We start from the raw sequence: 21,249 nt of genomic DNA on the forward strand, positions 1-21,249 counted from the left end.
TGGGAGCAATAATTAGAAAATGGAAGACATACAAGACCACTGATAATCTCCCTCAAACTGGGGCTCCACGCAAGATCTCACTCTGTGGGGTCAAAATGATCACAAGAGCAGTGAGAAAAAATTTCAGAACCACATGGGGGACCTAATGAATGACCTGCCGAGACCAACGTAACATAGGGACCAATGAAACAAAGGCTACCATCAGTAACACACTACTGTGCCAGGGACTCAGATCCTGTAGTGCCAGACGTGTCCCCCTGCTAAAGCCAGTACATGTCCGGGCCCGTCTGAAGTTTGCTAGAGAGCATTTGGATAATCCAGAAGAGTATTGGGAGAAATGTCATATGGTCAGATGAAACCAAGGTAGAACTGTTTGGTTGGAACACAACTCGTGTTTGGAGGAGAAAGAATACCGAGTTGCATCCAATGAAAACAGTACCTACTGTGAAGCATGGGGTGGCAGCATCATGCTTTGGGGCCGTTTCTCTGCAAAGGGACCAGGTTGACTGATCCGTGTACATGAATGAATGGGGCCATGTATCGTGAGATTTGGAGTGCAAACCTCCTTCCATCTGCAAGGGCATTGTAGATGAAATGCGACTGAGTCTTTCAGCGTGACAATGATCCCAAGCACACCGCCAGGGCAATGAAGGAGTGGCTTTGTAAGAAGCATTTCAAGGTCCTGGAGTGGCTTAGCCAATCTCCAGGTCTCAACCTTATAGAAAACCTTTGGAGTTGAAAATCTGTGTTGCCCGGTGAAATTCCCAAAACATCACTGTTCGAGATCTGCATAGAGCAGATGGCAAACTGATGGCACGGGTGTCACAGGTGGCATGTGTGAAGCCATATCGGCTGGCATGAGCTGTTGCCCTTGCTTAGCTCCAACGTGTATGTGTGCTGGCCAGCTGATTTTTGATCCTCTAGGGGTGGGTGGGCAGGGCATTTTTATCCTCCCCCAGGCATTGAATTATGGGAGTGGGTACTCACATGCACGATAGCACACACCCATGCTCTCTTGGCACCTGAGGAAAAAAAGGTTCACCATCACTGGCATAGAGGAATGGGCCATCATACCAGCAAGTGTGTGCCAACCTTGTGAGGACTTACAGAAAATGTTTGACCTCTGTCATTGCCAACGAAGGATATATAACAAAGTATTGAGATGAACTTTTGTTATTGACCAAATACTTATTTTCCACCATAAGTTGCAAATATATTGGTTCTAAATCAGACAATGTGATTTTCTGAATGTGTTTTTTCATTTTGTCTCTCAAAGTTGAGGTTTACCTATGATGTCAATTACAGGCCTTTCTCATCTTTTAAAGTGGGAGAACTTGCACAATTGGTGTCTGACTAAATATCCCCCCACCCCAAACTGTGAATTCTCCTTAGATGGTCTTATGAAATAAGCCATTCTCTGCTGTTTATCCATCTAACTTTTTTAACTTCGCCATTTCAATGCTTTCAATGTCAGAACAACCCCCCCATGTCAGGTAAAGAACTATTCAATTAATTAGAGGGCATTTGGTTCACCAGTGTAAAACCACAACTTGGAATTCCTCTCAATGTAAGAATGGGACTATGGTAGAACCACCTTCTATCTCTGAAGTGAAGAATTCAAATTACAGTATTTCCTTTTAGCCTACAAACTTCAATTGAAAACTTGATTTTTTAAAAGTCAAATAGCTGAAGACAATAAATCACAGTATTTCTGCTGCAATAATTTTATTCCAGAAGCTATCACAACTTAAATTTTGTTGAAAGCTGCCACATCCATTGATTGTACATAATCTTCAAATGCAGTGATCTTCTCTTCCAACATATCAGTTCCAATTTTATCATCTTCAACAACACACTGGATTTGAAGTTTCTTTATTCCATAACCAACTGGAACAAATTTGGCTAGAAAGATAATAAAAACAACTGTTAAAACTGATAACCTACTATGTTTATCCTCTATACTCAGTGTGGATATTGTGTAAAAGCATGCATTCAGGAACTTGAATTACAGTTCCCCTCATACAGGGACTCCCCCTAAGATACAGCAACTAAGAAGTGAACTTAAAAGGGGAAAATTAGATAGTCCCTGCCATTCATCATTTTATAGGATACTAGTAGCACTCGTTATGTCTCCTAATAAAATGTGTTAGTCTGGGAAAGTGCCACCAAACTGATTTATGGCAATAATTTATTGCTATAAATGATGAATGTTGTAGAGACACAACCTTTGTCCTACAACATTCATCATTTAAGTTTCAAATGCTGTAGTAATTTTCCTTACTGGAACCTTTCAATAAACGTAAGTGTATTGAAGACTACAATATGCAGGTGCAGCAATAAGTAATTAATAAACTCAAGATTTAAGTAATGTGCTAATGGCACTGCTGTTTGCAAGGAGGTTTGGTAAATTTAAAAGCTGCTTCCATGTCAGTGGATATATATTGTGCAAAAACAATGGAGTGATGAAGATAATGTTGCTAGTCCACATACATCTGCCTATCAGGTGCAAAGAGAACTTTTACATAAGAAGTTCTATAGGGAAAAATAATTCACCTCTATATAAGTCTCAGACTCTCAAATAGAGGATGTGGTAAAGTGCTTTAAATTACAGGAGCCATCAGAATTCAATGACCTAGTCTAGGAGCCCTGGTGGCGCAGTGGTGAGAAGGCAATATTTCAGGCCAACTCTCCCCACCGCCTGAGTTCGATCTGATAATCTACTATGTTTATCCTCTATACTCAGTGTGGATATTGTGTAAAAGCATGCATTCAGGAACTTGAATTACAGCTCCCCTCATACAGGGACTCCCCACTAAGTAGTGAACTTAAAAGGGGAAAATTAGATAGTCCCTGCCAGGATTCAAGATTAACTCAGCCTGCCATCCTTCTGAGATCAGTAAAATGAAGACCCAAATTGTTAAGGGCATTCTAAACCACCCAGTGAGTGCTGTGAGGCACTGTGGGTGGTATATAAGTCTAAATACTGTTAGTTCACAACACGGCCAAAATTCCATTTTCAGGTAGTCAATAAGAAATTTGACTGGCCCTACTACACCAGTTGAAAAAAGCCCACGATTTTGTGAAATGGAAAAAATGAACTTTTGGGGAAATGATTTAAGAAGCAATTCAACTATACATAGATCTTATGCATGTGAAATGTAAAAAGTAATGTCATAATATTTCTATCTCCAACGGGTTACTTACAGGATCCCCACACTAAGCCATCAGCCTGAATACTTCGGACACACTCCTCCAATTTGGACATATCTGTCTCATCGTCCCAAGGTTTTACATCTAATAAAAGGGATGACTTGGCAACCAGTACTGGTTCTAGAGAAACCAAAGAATAACTCAATAAAAGCTGGTTTTACATGATTTCAAGAAGTTATAGCATTTGCCAAAGTAGTGCAAGATTGGAAGATGTGAGATCTAGTCCAGAGAGCTGCTGAGTCAGACATGACTGAATGGATAACATCATCACAGCAACTGTATTGTAACAAATTTCCTTACACAATAATACTAAAAAAATTGATATTGTTTCTATTACTTTCTATTACTGCAAAATAAGATTACATTCAATCAGCATAGGTGAAGAATACAAGACATGATATTGTTCGTTACACCGAAACTCTCTTCTCCTGGTTGAGAAAAGAGCATTCTGCAAGCTTGTAACGGCTATTTTCCCACAGTTGGAATACTGCAACTGCTACAGCACAGAACAGTTTCAGGCCAGTACCTGTGGAATGACATATTTGCTATGAAATCACTATTTTACCATTGACAGAAAAAGACATAATTTAAGTATTACTTCTATAGTCCTCCTGGGAATTTATCTTCACCTGTATTCAGACATTTGAACTATAATGACAGACTTTAAATCAAAGTGATACCTGTAATGATAAATATATCTGTAATACATATACAGTGTTCCCTCGATTTTCGCAGGTTCGAATTTCGCGAAAAGTCTATACCACGGTTTTCCCCACCTGATGACGGTTTTCCCCCCATACCACGATTTTCCCCACCTGATGACGTCATATGCCATTGCCAAACTTTTGTCCACCTTTAATAAATATTTTTTTAAATAAACTTTAATAAATAAACATGGTGAGTAATAATCTAAATGGTTGCTAAGGGAATGGGAAATTGTAATTTAGGGGTTTAAAGTGTTAAGGAAAAGCTTGTGATACTGTTCATAGCCAAAAATAGTGTATTTACTTCCGCATCTCTACTTTGCGGAAATTCGACTTTCGCGGGCAGTCTTGGAACGCATCCCCGGCGAAAGTTGAGGGAACACTGTACGCAGTAATCTTAGATAGACTACAGTTAATCTAGGAAATAATTCAGCCTGAGTAAATTTAAGGAGTGCTGAAGGGCTAATAACTTACTTTTGGCCTTCTTTGATTCATACTGAGCAAGCCGTTCCTCCCTTAACTTTTTTGCTTCTTCACTTTCCTGAAGAATTGAAAAAACAAATTTAAATAAAATAAAACAATTATTTCCTTATCAAGATGACACTCAACAGGATTTCAGAAAAAACAAATCATCATAATTTCAGACGAAAGATGGTGATTTGGTTTTATTCATCATGTCACCAATTCAAAGCTTTGAAAAAGATGAGATTTTAATTTTAAAACACTATCTACAGACAACTTTAATATGCATTACAGAATATAAGATAAGGTTTCCCTTCAAGTGGGGTATGATTCCCAATTTCATAATTGCTACTATGTGTCCATATTTCTCTTGACAAAAACATAAAAATGCTTTGCGACTGCTATTTCTAGAACAGTTAATTGTTTTCCCAGTCTAGACTACTGCCCTAGGCTTTCCAAAAAGTCATCCATACAAAATATACTTGATTTAAGACTATTTAACTTTAAAGGGATTATTTTTCATAATCTCAAATCACCTATTAGGGAAAAACTATTGCCCAATATGATCACTTGGAACCAGCTACTATCATAAATTATTGCTCAAATAATTTGTGATAATGTTATGCTATTATTTTATAGTGAAGGAACAGCTTAGGATCTAAGAGACTTCTCAGTAGCACAATCCTTTTATTGAGATATATGAAACAATAGTCTCTATTTTGTATACAAAGAAATTCTAATGACAACCATTACCAAAGGCCCAGAAAGTTCCAAAAGAACTAATAAAACCACATTCCAATGTCTCACCCTTTTCATTCACCAAACAAATTGATAATGGCTTCAATTGTAAGATGAAAAAGTTACATTCCCCACCCATAACTGAGATAGCTATTAGGAGCCATTTGTCTCTTGAGGTAAAATATTTTTCTTCATACATCATTCAAGAATTTCATCTTGGCAGCCAATCTAAGGCTATCAAAAGCATGATCCTTCTATAGCAGTGATGGCAAACCTTTTTTCCCTTGGGTGCCAAAAGTGTGTGTGCCCACACCCATAATTCAATACCTGAGGAGGGCTCAGGTTTCGCTCTCCCCAAGTTCCAAAGGCATTCCCCCCCCCACACCCGAGGCTCTCTGGAAGCCAAAAATGCCCTCCCAGAGCCTCTGTGTGAGCCAAAAATCAGCTGGCCTGCACATATATGCACTTTGGAGCTGAGCTAGGGCAACGGCTTGCGTGCCAGCAGATATGGCTCCGCGTGCCATCTGTGGCACCCGTGCCATAGGTTCGCCATCACTGTTCTATAGAATATTTGTAACTATGTGATCCTTTGTGCTCTCTGAGCTTGCATTTTCTTGCAGGGGTATCACTACTCTATTAGCATTATCATAGGATTTACTCTCATTTAAAATATTTTTTCTACGCAATATATTTTTCACACAACTGTTCTTCCTTCAGACTACCAACCAATTGAAAAGAATTCCAAATCAACTGTGTACCTTGCTTCACACATGGGTCTGATATGAATTAGGCTTAGATGTGATTGTAATGGCAAACAGAAAATATTAAGCTTGTCAACCTCTGAAAGAACATTGAAATCCTTCAACTGGGAAGCTAAATATTACAATTCTGTGATATGCAAGCTAGCAAAATTGGGCAGTATAGTAAACAATGTCTCACACTGTTTTAACAGTTTAATCTTAACTGCATTATATTACATAATTCAATTAACTTCATGCTTCTTTTTATGTAAGCTCCACACAAAATTAACAGGAAGAAGCTTGGGATACCTCATCTTCATCAGAACCAAAAAGGTCAATGTCATCATCATCTTTGTTGTCTCCACCTGTGCCTGTACTGTCTTCAACATCTGCAGGGCCATATTTTCCCAAAGCTTTCTTCACACCAGGCAGACTAGGAAACAGACAGCATGTAATTATTGACTGCACATTCCTGTTACTTCAATGTGGTTCAGAATAAAGCTGTAGAAGCGCACCCCCCCCCCCTCTTTGCCAACCATTTAACAGCTGTATTTAAGCATATCGAAATTTCAAAGGTAAGACACTAGATGCCAACTTCATAGGCACCTGATGCCTTACAGGGAATTGCAATTTCTAATGTATCTTTAGCACAGGTCTGAGCATCAATAAGGGAGATTTTCTGTCATTGATTCAGTGAACAATGCCAGTGTCTTCAGAGGTTTTTATTTATTACTAAATATAATATCAAATTAAATAACATTTTCTGAAATTGGGAATTTTCTAAATCTACTTGGATAAGATTTAGGATTATGTGGATTATGAAAGACTTGTAACTATTTAACAGCCACCTCCAAAAAATAGCACTAGCGCTTAGCATTAGCACTTATATACTGCTTCACAGTGCTTTAGTGGTTTACAGAATCAGCCTATTGCTCCCAAAAATCGGAGTCCTCATTTTATCCATCTCAGAAGAATGGAAGGCTGAGTCAACCTTAAGCCTGATTACATTTGATCTGCTAAACTGCTGGCAGCCGCTGATCAGCAGATGTAGCCTGCACTACTGCACTCTAACCACTGCGCCACCGGGGCTCTTATAAAAAAAGTCAGTTGTGATCTAAATTTGAACTTACAACTCTCACCCTACTCCTGCAAACATGTGATTACAATTCAGGCACATGACAGCTAGTTTGCAATTATTTTTGCTGGGTTTTGGCAAAAAATGTCATTGGTTAAGTTGGATTCATATTTGCAGCTAGTGATTCAATTTATGATCACTGAAAAAAATAGTTGTTACATGATGACTTATGACTGCAACAACTTATAACAGAAATTTTGATCCGAATTAAGGACTACTTGTAAGTTTATAATGCAATTTTTTCAATGGCATTGACCAGGAAAACTGAATTACAAATGTAAACTACCCAGTTATACAAGTGCTAATATAGAGATCTTACTTTCTTAGAAATATAGAATGGTGAATTTTATATTAATAGCTACTATACAAAAGTGGGAAATGTTTAAGTTTCAATTTGGTTGTTAAGAGTAAAACATATTCAGGTGAGCAAGCAGGCAAGGTTCATGCATGTTACCACCTTTTTCTCTTTTGGGATCTTCATCTCCACTGCCTTCTCCCACCAAGAATAATTTTTGATAGCGAGATGAGCAACATACAGCCTCCTATCTCAGAGGCTTGTCCCCTATCTTCCAATGCCTTTTCTCCCTTGTCACAATCTTGGTATGATATACTCCAAGGCAGTAGTGGATTCCTACTGGTACACCTAATAGCGCACAGCTCCGTGGAGCTGGTGGCGAGCGAAATTTTGCTTCCTGCACCTGTACAGCTAGGTGCAGGAAGCAAAATTTTGCTCGAATGCGCACCAGAGCCACAGAGCTGTGCGCAATTAGGTGTATTGTTAGGAACCCATTACTGCTCCAAGGAGTCCCTATCTTCCCAACTCTTCCATCCCCCTAGCAACCATTATCTCTGATCTTTTCTACATTCCTCTCCCAAACTACTTCTGGCTTGGTTAAAATAGCCTTGGTATTCTGAGCTAGACCAGAGCAGTCTGACATTCACATTTTTGGAGACATGGCCCCATCTTTGGCAGCTTCCTATGCAAAGAATATTTTCCATATCTCCATTGGAAAAATACACCAAACTCTAATTTCTGAAAAAAGAATATTTTATATTTCTGTGAGCTGCATCTGGAACAAACTGTAGGCAGATCAGAAACAGAAATGCAAATAGCAGAAATGAGCCTCACCTTGCTTTTTGTTTCTCATAAGATTTAATGTGGTTGTACCACCGGAGGGCATGGTATAGCTCAGGAGGAGGGGATGAGCCAAGTGCTTCAAATACAGCAACATCTGCCTGTGATGGAACATACCTGCAGGAACCGTAATCATGAAGTTTAATTAGCAAAGCCACTTTAACTTACCAAAGAATGTACCAGAAATGATTATGAATTAAACACCAATATCATGGATTGTATATTAGTGATGGTGAACCTATGTCACGGGTGCCACAAGTGGCACATGAGCCGTTACCCTAGCTCAACAACAACATGCATGTGTGTGCTAGCCATCTGATTTTTGGCTCGCAGAGACTCTGGGAGGGCATTTTTTGGCTTCAGAGAGCCTCGGGGGGGGGGGGGCATTTTTACCTCCCCCAGCTCCAGGGAAGCCTTTGGAGCCTGGGGAGGGTGAAACAGGAGCCTAGTGGGCCCACCAGAAGTTGGGGAATAGGATGTTTCCGGCCTCTAGAGGGAAGCTGTTTTTGCTCTCCCCAGGCATTGAATTATGGGTCTGGGCATTCACACGTGATAGCACACACCCACGCTCTTTCGGCACCTGAGGAAAAAAAGGTTTGCCATCACTACTATAGTCACTTTGCAACTTTCACCTTTGAGAAAATTACAGGATGGCCGAACTTGTTAAACAATTGACACTAGGTGGCTCTTCAGATGCAACTTGTGAACTGTCTGATGGAACAGTTCAATTCCAACCCATTAAAGGTTTGAATAGGGCAACCCTGTCCTACTGTTGAATTGTGACCTTGAGATCTGGTTCTTTGGTAGGATGAATTGACCACTGCCATAATGTATTTACATACAGAAGTAGATGGATTTACAAGAGGAGCAGGAATCCCTTGTCAAAAGCAGTAATTTATTGCTGAAGCAGAAAATGAAGTTGCTGCTTCATTTATATGACATAAATGATAGGGATGTGTCTAATAAATCTACCAATTAACCCAATAAAAATTGTTCCATGCCATTGACAACTCAGGCTCACGGATTAGTTTCAATCCCCCCCTTCATTCCATAGTTTTATTAGTTAGAACCAAAAGAATTAATTGCGCAGTTCATTTCCAACACAAGCTTCATTTATAAAAAATAGACCTGACATTTATTTATTTGATTTGTATGCCGCCCCTCTCCATAGACTCGGGGCGGCTCACATTTGCTATTAGAACCTTTTGAATTGCAGGTGGCTTTTGACTGAAATCCCCGCTGGGCGGCCTTTCATTATTAGCCAATTCATTCCCCTCCTCAGCACGTTCGTCGCAATAAAAACCACATTTATTTAATTATTGCGATTTATAGGCCGCCCAACCCGTTTCGGAATAAAAAATCCCCCGCAAGTTAACGTAGATATTGAGCATTCCAAGGACAAGAATGTTAAAATTCGTTATAAGGCAATTGAGCAGTCTTTCTTTGCCTTCGATATTTTTATAAATGAGTGGCTGTTTTAATCCCATCTGATCGCACGGTGGCTATGGAAGCTCCCAGCCAGGCCTCACCGCAGGACGCCCTCCGCCCACTTTGCTGGGGAAAGCGTGTCAGCGAAAGGCAGCCGGGGCCTACAACGCCGAGAGGCAGCGGAGGAAGAAACGCTTTTCTCCAAGGTTTCCCCCCCGCACAGCAAAGACCAGACGCGAGAAAAGGTGCCGTCCGGGGCCCTCACCCCTCGATGTAACTTTTATCTGCCAAGAAGGAGTTCAGGAGCTGCATCCCGGAGGGAGATTTCAGGTCCCCAAATCCCATGATGGCGCCGAAGTTGTCAGTTGCAAAATGGGAAGAAGGGAAACCTCCGACCAGCAACCACCCACCAGCACGCCACCGTCCCAAAGAGAACGCGTCTCTTTCTCTGTGGTGCTTATATACCCCACGACGGATCCTTCCGCGCGTGCTTCCTTAGAAATAATATCCTTCCGCCGCGCACGCCCCCTCGTTTTCCTCTCCGGAGAAAGTCGCGCGCGTTTTCCGGCCGGTCTTTCCGGGCGGCCGGAAATTACCGAGCGTCTCGCGGAAATTGCCGACAGCGCCGCCATCATTTTACTGGCGAGAGCGTCAGAGGGGAGTTCCGTTTTGAGGTCGAGGAGCCTCACCGGCGGTGTAGGTAAAGGAAGGGGGAAAAGGTGGCGGGGCGTTGGGTCGAGTGAGAAGGCAAGTCCCTTAAAGAGGGCTTCTTCCCGGTGCTGAGGAGGAAGCGCGAGGGGCTTGACAGGGACGCCCTTGACCGAGGTCGACCACCCCAAGTCCTCCGGGCTTGCTTTGTTTTCTTTCTGCCGCGCCTCCCCGCTGCCAGTGGAGAACTCCGTCCTTCCTCTCACCTGCACGGCTCTCCCCCTGGGTTGTTCTGTCAACGCAACAGCTCCTTTAGGGAGTCTTCGCTGCAAACCTGGTTCCTAACTAAGCGCGTATGTCTTAAGTGTTGTAAACACCATTGCGTGGCAAAGAGCGCGCAGCAGCCAGAGGGTTTGAAAGGACGGAGTGGTCGCCTTTACTCTTCTCTACATTGAATTCCATTTTGTTAGATAGGGCCCAGTGTTCAAGTCTGTGAAAATTCCTCTGGATCCCGAGCCTATCTTCTGGAGCAGTGATTCTTAACCTTTCTAATGCCGGGACCCCTTAATAGAGTTCCATATGTTGTGGTGACCCCCAACTATAAGTCTAGCACCAATTCTCCCAACAGAGCTTTAAGCTGATTGGCAGGAAGGTCAGAGGGACACCCTCACTGTAAACACCTGATTGTTTGGATTGTAAAAATATGTTCCAGAATAGAAGCTTTAGTTCCTAACACCATGAGAAATCACCATAGTCTTAGGCGACCCCTGTGAAACGGTCGTTTGACCCCCCCCAAAGGGGTCCCGACCCCCAGGTTGAGAAGCACTGGGCTAGAGTGTTAGCTATTTATTTATTTTATTTATTTATTAATCAGATTTGTATGCCGCCCCTCTCCGTAGACTATATTTCTGGCAGCTTAGTATCATCTTCAAGTTCTATTCCCTCATCTAAGTAGTTTATGAAGATATTCAAGAGTCCTGAGCCTAAGACAGAACCTTGTGGTATCCCACTACTTACCTTTCACCATGTAGACTTAGACCTTTTCTTGGCCATGTCCCACCTAAGCATCTCTAAAATCCTGAGGCCTCCCCCCATGACATATAATTATTATTAGTCAAAAAGTGAACTACTCATGCGGAGGAAACCTAAAAGGCCGGTTTAACTAGATTTAAACAAGGTTCCAATTGCCCCCCTGTGGGGCGTGGGCTCCATGTTGGGAATCGGGGATTTAGACCCTTTTAAGGGATACTCATTAAGTATAATTTATCAACCAGAATCCATCTGGCGGTGATGCTATCTATCCCACTTTTTTCTAGTCAACCAAGAAGTAGCTTGTAGTCTACTTTATTGAATGTCTTGCTGAAGTCTAAGTATATTATGTCTTTCTTTGGTCACTATGTTGAATTTAGTCACTATGTTGAAGAATGAAATAAGATCGGTTTGGCATGCTCTGTTTTTAACAAACCTCTGCTGACTGCTAGTTATTACTTTTCTTTTTTCTTGGCAGATCTGTTTTTAAATTATCTCTTCCAGTATCTTCCCGGGTATTGGTGTTAGGCTGATTAGTCTGTAGTTTCCTGGGTCTGTTTTTTCCCCTTTTTTGAAGAGGGGAACCACATCAGCTCTTTTCCAGTCCTCTGGTAGTTCCCTAGTGTGATAGGATTTTTGAAAGATGTGGTGTAGTGGTTCTGAGTTGACATCTGCCAGCTCCTTTAAAACTCTGGGATGTAATCCGTCAGATCCCAGTGATTTGTATTTATCAAGATCAAACAGTGTTCAGTTACTTTTTTGTGTGTGCTTATTTTAACTTTTATTTCTCATCTCTTTTTTAGAGTTATGTTTTGGTAGATTGAGCTATAGTTTCTTTTTTCATGAAAACCAATGCAAAGAATGAATTAAGCAGCTTTGCTTTCTCTCTGTTGCCTTCTCTCTTTAGTGGACGGACTGTTTCCTTGATTTTTTTTTCTTGTTATATGTTGGAAGAAACCTTTATTATCTTTGAGCTTTGTTGCAAGTCTTTGTTCATTCTGAGTCTTTGCTTTCTTGACCGTCTTTGCAGATGGTCTGCAGACTATCTAGCTATATGCTGATATTCTGCCTTAGCTGTATGCCCCTCTTTCCATTTTTTGTACTTGTCCTTTTTGTCTTTCAACTTGTCAGAGAGATCTTTGTGCAGCCATGCTGGTTCCTTCCTGGATTTTTCGTTTTTCTTTCATAGTAATATTGTGCTGGTATGGGCTTTTATGATCATATTTTTCAGAGTTTCCCAAGGTTCTTGGGTTGTTTTCCCCTTTAGGATTTTCATCCAAGGAATCATTCCCAAGTCCTTTCTGAGTTGATTAAAATCAGCTTTTTAAAAATCTAAGATTCTGGTATCCTTATATTCCATTACGTGTGTTTGCATTATGTTGAATTGTATAATGACACGGTCACTCTCACCCAAGATTCCTGCAGGTTCAGCTCCCTCTATCACTTCTCTGCTTGTAAGAATTAAGTCCAGTATGGCTGTCCCTCTAGTTCCCTTCTCTTCCTTTTGGACAATAAAGTTATCACCTAGGTTGGGTAGGAACCTATTTGATTTCTCACTTGGTGCAGAATTAGTTTTCCAAGTGATAACAGGATAATTGATGTCCTCCATTACTATTGTAGTGTGTTTCCTACATATATTTGTTAGTTGGTTGGCAAAAAGGACATCTATTTTTCTGCTTGTTTGAGTGGCCCTATAGACATGATGGCAAACCTATGGCATGCGTGCCATAGGTGGTGGCATGTGGAGCCATATCGAAGGGCATGCGAAATTTTGCCATGTTCCAGCTCCAGCGCACATGTGTGCATTGGTCAGCTGATTATCAGCCTTGGGAAAGACCATTTCGTCCTCCAAACGCTTCAGGGAAGCTTCCTGAAGCCCTGAAGTGCAAAAAAACAGCACAATTGGCAAACTGGAAGTGCGTTTTTCTGAACTTCTGGTTTGCCCATTTGGGCATTTTTTTCCACCTACCAGGCTTCAGAAAGGCCTGTCCACATGCAATAGGGGCAGCATAGGGGGAGGTGTGCATGCTTGGGGGGGAAGGGTTGTGGATATGTGCACACATGCTAGCACACACACACGCACCGTTTGGCACACGAACCAAAAAAGGTTCGCTATCACTGGCCTACAGTATACACACCTATGGCCATGCCATTCTTTTTTTCCTTTTATATTGACTCATATGCATTCTGGGAAGTTTTTGTCTTTGGTTTCATGCATTTCTGTAGCAATATAGTGGTCCTTTACATACAGTGCAACTCTACCTTCTCTTTTATGGTGTCTGGGCTTTTTTTAAAAATAGTTTGTATCCTTCTATGTTCCAGTCATAGGTTTCATCCTACCAGTTTTCTGTTATTCCAACTATATCATATCTTACCTTCATGTATTAATAGTTCAAGTTCACCCTGCTTGTTTCCCAGACCTTGTGCACTTGTATGTAGGCACCTGAGATCTTTATGTCTGACTCTGGGTATGCTTCTTATGTCCTCTTGGTGTTTGAGTTTGTCTTCCTTCCCATCCCTCCTTACCATTCATTTTGAGTACATTTCGGCCTATTTGCCATAAAAATAACCAACATTCAGTTTTTTTATCCCAACATGCTTACATTATAATATGCAAGCTATAGTGTCTATTCTAAAGAATATCTTGCAAGCCATGTCTCACCAACTGTAAGGTTGATGTAGGAGTGCTCAAATCTGAATTTGTATGTGTTTGTATACACACGTACATATGGAGAACCAGTTGAGTACTGGTTAAGACACTATGTTAGGAACCAGGGGACTGGGAATTCAACTCCTACTTCAGGCACAAAGCTAGATGGGTGCCTTTGGGCCAGTGACTTTTTTTCAGGCAATGGCAACCCAGTTCCAAAAAATGTTAAGAAAGTTTCAGGGACTTTTAGTCTGACGTTCCAGGAAAGACAGAAAGTTCTGTTGGAAGATATTGAAAAAATTCTCAAAGAAAGAGTGTGATATGAAATATAAATATTCCAGTATATTGTACAGTATTGTATTCTACATGGGCAGTTATATTGGCAATGTTACAGAAATGGTTTGCCTACCCTAATTTAGTCACATATAAATGGTAAGAAGAGCAGTATAATAGGTTGAAGTTGACCATTGTGAAAAATAAACTCATGGATTGGCCACAGCTTGAGGTAACAGGGATATTCTTAAGACTATGTTATAAAAATAAAATCTACGCTATTTTCTTATTTCTTAATTCTAAAGAAAATTCAAATTACTGTATATCAAATAACTAAAACAGTGATTATAGAACTCTTGATAAGTGAATAGATTGTGATTTAAATAATTGAACTTTCCTGGCTAGTGATGCTTATATTTGATTTACTTTTTACATTACTTTAATTTGATTTACTTTTACATTTAGTTTTTTGCATGCTTACTCTTTTGCATTCTGTTTAACCATTTTTATTCCTATTGGTATAATTGAAGACTCCAGCTTTCATTTTAGGTCAAAGTCAATGTACAATGGGAAATAGGCAAAAATATTGGGGTTAAATTAAATATGTCATGAGGGTGTAGATTCAGATATCCATGGTAATTTTTTTTAAAAAAATTCATCTATCTTTATAATGATTTTCACTGTAAATATAATGACTGTCAAAATTGAAGGATAGATGATGCTTATAGCTTAGTTCATTGGATGACTATTACATTGCTGAAGAGCTTTCATTTGCTATTAGATTTTTATCTGTAAACTGGATTGGAAATGAATAAGCAGACATCCCACGCTATATAGACTAATACAGGCTAACAGGTAGATTTATTTATTTATAGTGAAGTCACTATGAAAGCCTTCCTTCCTTCCTTCCTTCCTTCCTTCCTTCCTTCCTTCCTTCCTTCCTTCCTTCCTTCCTTCCTTCCTTCCTTCCTCTCCCTCTCTACATACATTATTATTATTATTATTATTATTATTATTATTATTAATTAATTAATTAGATTTGTATGCCGCCCCTCCTCCGGAGACTTGGAGCGGCTCACAACTTTTGGATTAGAGACAGTTTCTATTTTGTCATGTTTTCATATCAGATTAATATTTTTTTTACTGATTTACAACTGGGGCCTGTACTCAGTTCTTTTTAAGGAGTTGAAATATTGCACTGTTTGTTGACTCAAAAATTGCAGTGTACTTTCCTCATTAAAGCAGGTTAAGAAACCTTGTTACATGCATGCTTTTGAGAACTTTGCATTTTATTCTTCTTTAGAGTAAACAGAAGAAGCAGTGGTAGAGACAGGCTACTTTATTCCTCCCTTTAATGATTTGCCTCAGATATTACTCTGATGTTACACCAGATTCTCTCTTGTTGAATGATTTGTTTATAGGTAATAGACCCATGAGTTCTGGGTTAAAAAGAGCTATGACAATAAATCATGGTATGGTCTTTCGGTAGATTATTGGATTGCCTTGGTGAGCATCCTCATAGGATTCAGAGAGAACACAGATGTAATAAACTTGTGCCAAGTGTCAGAAATGACACACCATGTTCTGTGAACTCCAGATTTATTTATTTTATTTATTTTATTGTATATATATGCTGCTCACTCGAAAACGGTCTCAGAGCAGCTAACAGCAATCATAAATACAACAGCAATAAAAGTAGTAAAAAAATATAAAAATAAAATCAGCAATGCAATAAAAAACAATAATAGCAGAAAAAACATACATACTTGCAATCAATCCTAATTCCAGGCCTTCCGGAAAAGCCAGGTCTTAACGGCTTTCCAGAAGATCGGTAGGGTGAAGATAGTGCGGATCTCTGGGGGCAGTTGATTCCAAAGGGTCGGAGCCGCCACAGAGAAGGCTCTTCCCTGAGGCCCTGCCAACTGACATTGTTTGGCGGACGGGACCTGCAGAAGGCTGTGGACCCCTTACTGGCCACAGTGAGGTATGAGGGAAGAGGCGGTCCTGTAAATAGTTTGGACACCTGAGCCATTTAGGGCTTAAAGGTAATACCAACACCTTGAATTGTGTTTGGAGACCGACTGGCAACCAATGTAGCTCGCGTAAGGTTGGAGTAATACGGGCATACCTTAGTATACCCTTTATTGCATGTGTCACTGCATTTTGCACCAGCTAAAGTCTCCGAACACTCTTCAAGGGTAGCCATGTAGAGCGTATTGCAATAGTGAAGACAAGAGGTGATGAAGGTGTGAGTGTCTCCTGGTCAAGGTAGGATCGCAACTGGTAGACAAGATGGACTTGTGCAAAAAGCCCACCTAGCCACAACTGAGAGATGTTGCTCTAGCCTCAGCTGTGGATCTGAAGAGGATACCCAAGTTGCGAACCCCTATCCAAGGGTTAAATTGCTTCCCCTCCCACCCAGCACCAAGGATGGGCAGATAGTATTGCCTTTAAGTACCCACAGCCACTCACAGGTTGAGTTTTAACCTGCTAACCCCATCCAGATCCCTACAGCTTCAAGATACTGGCACATCACTTCCACTGCGTCACTGAACTGACATGGGGTGGAGATATACAGCTGAGTATCGTCAGCATATTATTGGTAACTCACCCAATGTTGTTGGATGATTTCACCCAGCTGTTTCTAAATAAGAGAGGAGAGAGGACTGACCCCTGAAGCACCCCACAGAGGAGGGACCTAAGGTCCACCCCTGACATCCCACTAACAGCGACTGCGATTGGTCTCCGTAAAACAGTGCCTCCCACTCCCAACCCCTCTAGCTGTCACAGAAGGATACCATGGTCGATGGTATCGAAGCTGCTGAGAGGTCAAAAAGCACCAGGATAGAGGCGTGACCCCTATCCCGAGCCTACCAGAGATCATCCATCAACTAGGCGGTTTCCGTGCTATAGCCAATTTTTGGTTATGATCATTTTTCACCCTTATGACTGTTGTGGCATCAGACATGTGGCAGCTGACTCATATTTATGATGGTTGCAGTGCTCCTGGATCATGTAATCACCTTTTTCAACCTTCTGACAAGTAGTCAATGGGGAAGCCAGATTCATTTAATAAGTGTGTTACTAACTTATCAACTGCAGTGATTTATTTAACAGTATGGCAAGAAAATTCATAAACTGAGGACTACCTGTAAATATCATATCTGTTCCATAGTATTCAGATTGCCTTTATAAATCTGAATTAATCTTAGGTTCTCACAATTTTAAATGATAAAGCTATTGCTTGAACTTCCTCTTATAGGGCTTTTCCTAAAATTTATTTTCAGCACTATGTTGCGACTCCCTGCTATCCACAAGACTCTAGTTGGTGTTACACGGAATACTACAGGATGCGGTAAGTTGACTTTCTCTTCAGATTCTCTATATGCTGATTCTTCAAAACTATTTGTATTAAGATTGACAGAATCTTATAGTCTATTTGTGCTGTACCTCCTCTCCTTTCTTACAGTCCCGTGATTTAAGTGTCTGTCTGAATAGCTTACAAATGCTATCTGTTTGTTGTGGCTTTAAGAATTTTTTCTCACAAATCTTCATCAAGGTCATCTCCCTTACTCTCTACAGATAGCTTATAGTGCCAGATAGTGGCATGTCTAGGAAGTTTTTGCCATTACAAGTTTTGTGCCAAATTTTCCTTAATCAGGAGACAGTGCTCACAATCCCTTCTAACTTGGTCGTTTCCTGAGAAGATTACTGTAACACACTACACTGGAATGATTTTGAAAATCATCTGGAAATTTCAATTGGTCTAGAATGTCGCAGCACAGGCAATAATCTCATAATGCTTATATCATCTTTGGGAACTGCTCTCGGCCTCAACTTTCTTCTGGGTGCAGTTAAGTTTACTGATTATTACCTATAAAGCCCAGGTAGATATGGGAAAGCTATCTGAGATACCTTACAACCATCATCTCTACTCATTCAATTAAATCAGGCAGGAGGGGCATACTCTGAGTCCCATCGATCAGGGATTGTTGTCTAGAGAATCTCACAAATTTGGTCTTTTCTATTACAGTATCTGCCCTAATTATCTAATTCTGTTTTATTCAAGTACGCACCACTTCTACAGCAGCTAGCAACCTGATAGAAGTTTTTGTTGATGGTAATTCTGTTTTGGTGCCTCCAGGAACCACAGTACTTCAGGTAGAATGAATTTATGCTCTACATAACCCCATGTAAATATTTGTATTGTTTTAGATATTGTTTAGATACTATAAATACTATAGTATTTATACATACCATGAATCTGGATTTGGTAGTTTTTATTTACTTATTTCCTCTTTGCATCATTTAGGAATATCTCTGCAAAAGTGATTAATCTATATTAATGTACTGGGGAAAATTACTTGATAGTGCACAATTATTTTTGTGCTACCCTCTGGTCTTTCAATAAATGTATGCTAATTAGATCTCTAATTTAGTACAAAGTAAATATGCTTGTTTATAATACCTTTAGTTCACCAGCCAGTATTTCCCAAGCATATTTCAAACAGGTTTTTATTTATGCCATTTGATTATTCCAAACCACTGTGTAGCTTTAATATTAATGAAACATAATATATGGTATAATTATTGGAAGACACATAGGAAAGAATATCTATTGCTTTAAAACTTGGTCCTTGTGATTCAAACAATGGTTTAATGTTGCTAGATTTACACATTGTGGTAACACAAGATAATTCTTGGTTCTGTTTTACCATGTTGGGTGATTTATAACTTATGATTTATGATTTAATGTGCATGTGAATTGGCACATCATTTTAAACTGTAACTTGTATGAAAGAATAACATTAATTTTATAGTGATTTTTTGGTAATTTTTAAATGGGCGTATTATGCAAAAATATATAGAGAATTATTAAAAATGTTTGTAAATTAACTTTGACTTCAACATTTTACACACACACACACACACACACACACATTGAAGGGAAGTGGTAATGACTCTTTTCTGCATATATTTTGAGGAGTTTTTTGATGTTCAAAAATAAACTTGTTGCATTTAAACATTCAGCAACATTCATGAGCTGAGTTGCTATTTTTTAAACATACTACCATAGTTTCTATTTTTCTTTGTCCCATATTCATTGTCTAAACGTCTTGCAAATTTTATTTTGAATTGTTCTTTATCTTTAGTTTTTATTTTTGTTTTGTCACTTCTACAAATAAGGAGAAAGCACAATTGTTTTAATACAGCAACAGAGATAAAGCAGCTTCCATGGCTGATCTGCGTGTGGGGGGGGGGGGAATACTATGCAGTGCCATCTACAGTTGCATCTCTTCTCTGAACTTAGGTGAGAATCGAGGGAAGAGAGCAACAAAAAATTAATTCTCCTTTGAGTCAAGCCAAACAACCTGGTGATTTCATCTATACCGTCATGTAGGGTTTTTTTGACAATAATGCCAAGCAGCAAATTTATTTATACACAGACACACAAACACACACACACACAAACACACACACAGAGAGAGAGAGAGAGAGAGAAAGAAAGAAAGAAAAAGAAAGACAGAGAGAAAGCAGATTTTATATAAATCCTGATTGAGCATTTATTTCTGTAGTCTGACATTTTGAATGAACTTATAATGCTATCATCTTAAGGAACAAATTTTTGTTTCCGTGTATTGTATAGAACTCTTAGTACAGGAAAAAAGTGTGACAGAAAAGGCAGTCAATGAAATTCTAATAGCTTCGCTGACTGTGTGTGTATATATGTTTGTGTGAGAGAGGAGGGTGGGTGGGGAAGAGAGGTGGGGGAGAGAGAGATCATATTTGCCAATTCTTTGGCTCAAGGGTCTCCAACCTTGGCAACTTTAAGACTTGTGGACTTAACTCCCAAAATTCTGGGAGTTGAAGTCCACAAGTCTTAAAGTTGCCAATGTTGGAGACCTCTGCTTTAGATGGTATTGGCCTTTATATTCATTGATTCTTCTCAAGAACATAGGTTGTCATAATGTGTCAGTGTAGCATATGTGCAATTGACAAAATGCGAAGGAAATTTTGTTAAAGTCTTGATTTTTAAAATGCTGTCCACTCTAGATTTTTTGGGTATGCTGCCCAGTGTATAGATAATCACTGGGACCATCATGATCAGTTTTGCTGTAATATTTCAACTTAAGTTTTCTGATCTTGATACTTTATGATCTTCTCCAATTGTTTGATGCTATTCTACTATCTCCTGGTATTGCTAATGAAGTATCCACACTTTCTTTTCAATCACTGTTAAAACTGGTGGGATATGAGCTGAGACTTCATTAGTTTATATTCAGAAGTTCCCATGGTATTTTAACTTGTTCATTTTCAACCAGTTTTTCAATCCATGTTTCCCCAAATTTTTGTTACTGGCACATAATTTTGACAGATGTTCCAGTGAATCATTTGGCAACTGTATTGTGTTAGTGTTTACAATCAGTTTGCCATCTTTCACAAGCTAAGTATATGATGTACCATTTCTTTTTGCACAATCTGCACTTTGAATCATTTGGCAATTATTTGCTTTTAATATAAACTTCTAATGTGAGGACCTACTCTGATTTGGAAGATACATTTTAAAATTTACAGTGTCTACTGTAACTTTTTCTGTTATAGTTGTATTTTTGATAGAAGGTTAAATTTATTACTACAAGACAGCTACAAAAAATGAAAGCAAATAAAAAAACTATGTTTAGAAATGTTGTTTTTTGTAGAAATACAAAATACAAATTATACCTTGACATTCTCTCAATTTTGTTTCATTTCTAGGCCTGTGAAAAGGTTGGAATGCAAATTCCTCGCTTTTGCTATCATGACAGATTGTCTGTGGCTGGAAATTGCAGGATGTGTCTTGTGGAGATAGAGAAAGCCCCCAAGGTATATATTTTCTTGAAATTGGTGTGTTTAAAAAGTTTGAAGTATAGAATATTTGATACATCTGTCACTAGCAGTTGCCTTCTGCTATTATGTTCAATGTTGAGTTTTCACAAATTTCACATATTCACAAATTTTAACCATACATGTTTGCTTAAATTACTTCAAAAGTTGTAATGGGCCTTTAATTTATTATTATGATGGAGAAAACCCAATTCCCATGTAAAGAAAGATTC

The 21,249-nt window shown here is 39.4% G+C and overlaps 2 protein-coding genes and 2 non-coding genes across 4 annotated transcripts in view; 1 reads left to right on the forward strand and 3 right to left on the reverse strand.

The window, feature by feature from the left end:
• Positions 1 to 1,708: 1,708 nt before the first annotated feature.
• Positions 1,709 to 10,071, reverse strand: EEF1B2 (eukaryotic translation elongation factor 1 beta 2). The gene is made up of 6 exons (XM_070731988.1): positions 9,818 to 10,071; positions 8,119 to 8,241; positions 6,164 to 6,287; positions 4,389 to 4,455; positions 3,205 to 3,330; positions 1,709 to 1,902 (listed from the first exon to the last, which is right to left on the reverse strand). Exons 1-6 carry the CDS (start codon positions 9,895 to 9,897, stop codon positions 1,748 to 1,750), a joined length of 675 nt encoding a protein of 224 aa, XP_070588089.1. The 5' UTR covers positions 9,898 to 10,071; the 3' UTR covers positions 1,709 to 1,747.
• On the reverse strand, positions 3,609 to 3,744 carry LOC139158212 (small nucleolar RNA SNORA41). The gene has a single exon (XR_011557614.1). It is a non-coding gene; the product is annotated as a small nucleolar RNA SNORA41 (small nucleolar RNA).
• On the reverse strand, positions 4,523 to 4,598 carry LOC139158200 (small nucleolar RNA SNORD51). The gene has a single exon (XR_011557603.1). It is a non-coding gene; the product is annotated as a small nucleolar RNA SNORD51 (small nucleolar RNA).
• A 34-nt stretch (positions 10,072 to 10,105) lies between the features above and the next one.
• Positions 10,106 to 21,249, forward strand: part of NDUFS1 (NADH:ubiquinone oxidoreductase core subunit S1) — a 40,414-nt gene continuing 29,270 nt past the window's right edge. The window contains exons 1-4 of the mRNA XM_070731987.1: positions 10,106 to 10,252; positions 17,440 to 17,507; positions 18,222 to 18,313; positions 20,909 to 21,016. Of these exons, the coding sequence (XP_070588088.1) occupies positions 17,444 to 17,507; positions 18,222 to 18,313; positions 20,909 to 21,016 (264 nt within the window). The 5' untranslated portion in view covers positions 10,106 to 10,252; positions 17,440 to 17,443. The remainder of the gene's footprint in view (positions 10,253 to 17,439; positions 17,508 to 18,221; positions 18,314 to 20,908; positions 21,017 to 21,249) is intronic.

Source organism: Erythrolamprus reginae, chromosome 1, assembly GCF_031021105.1.
Source record: "Erythrolamprus reginae isolate rEryReg1 chromosome 1, rEryReg1.hap1, whole genome shotgun sequence".
Lineage (NCBI taxonomy): Eukaryota > Metazoa > Chordata > Lepidosauria > Squamata > Dipsadidae > Erythrolamprus > Erythrolamprus reginae.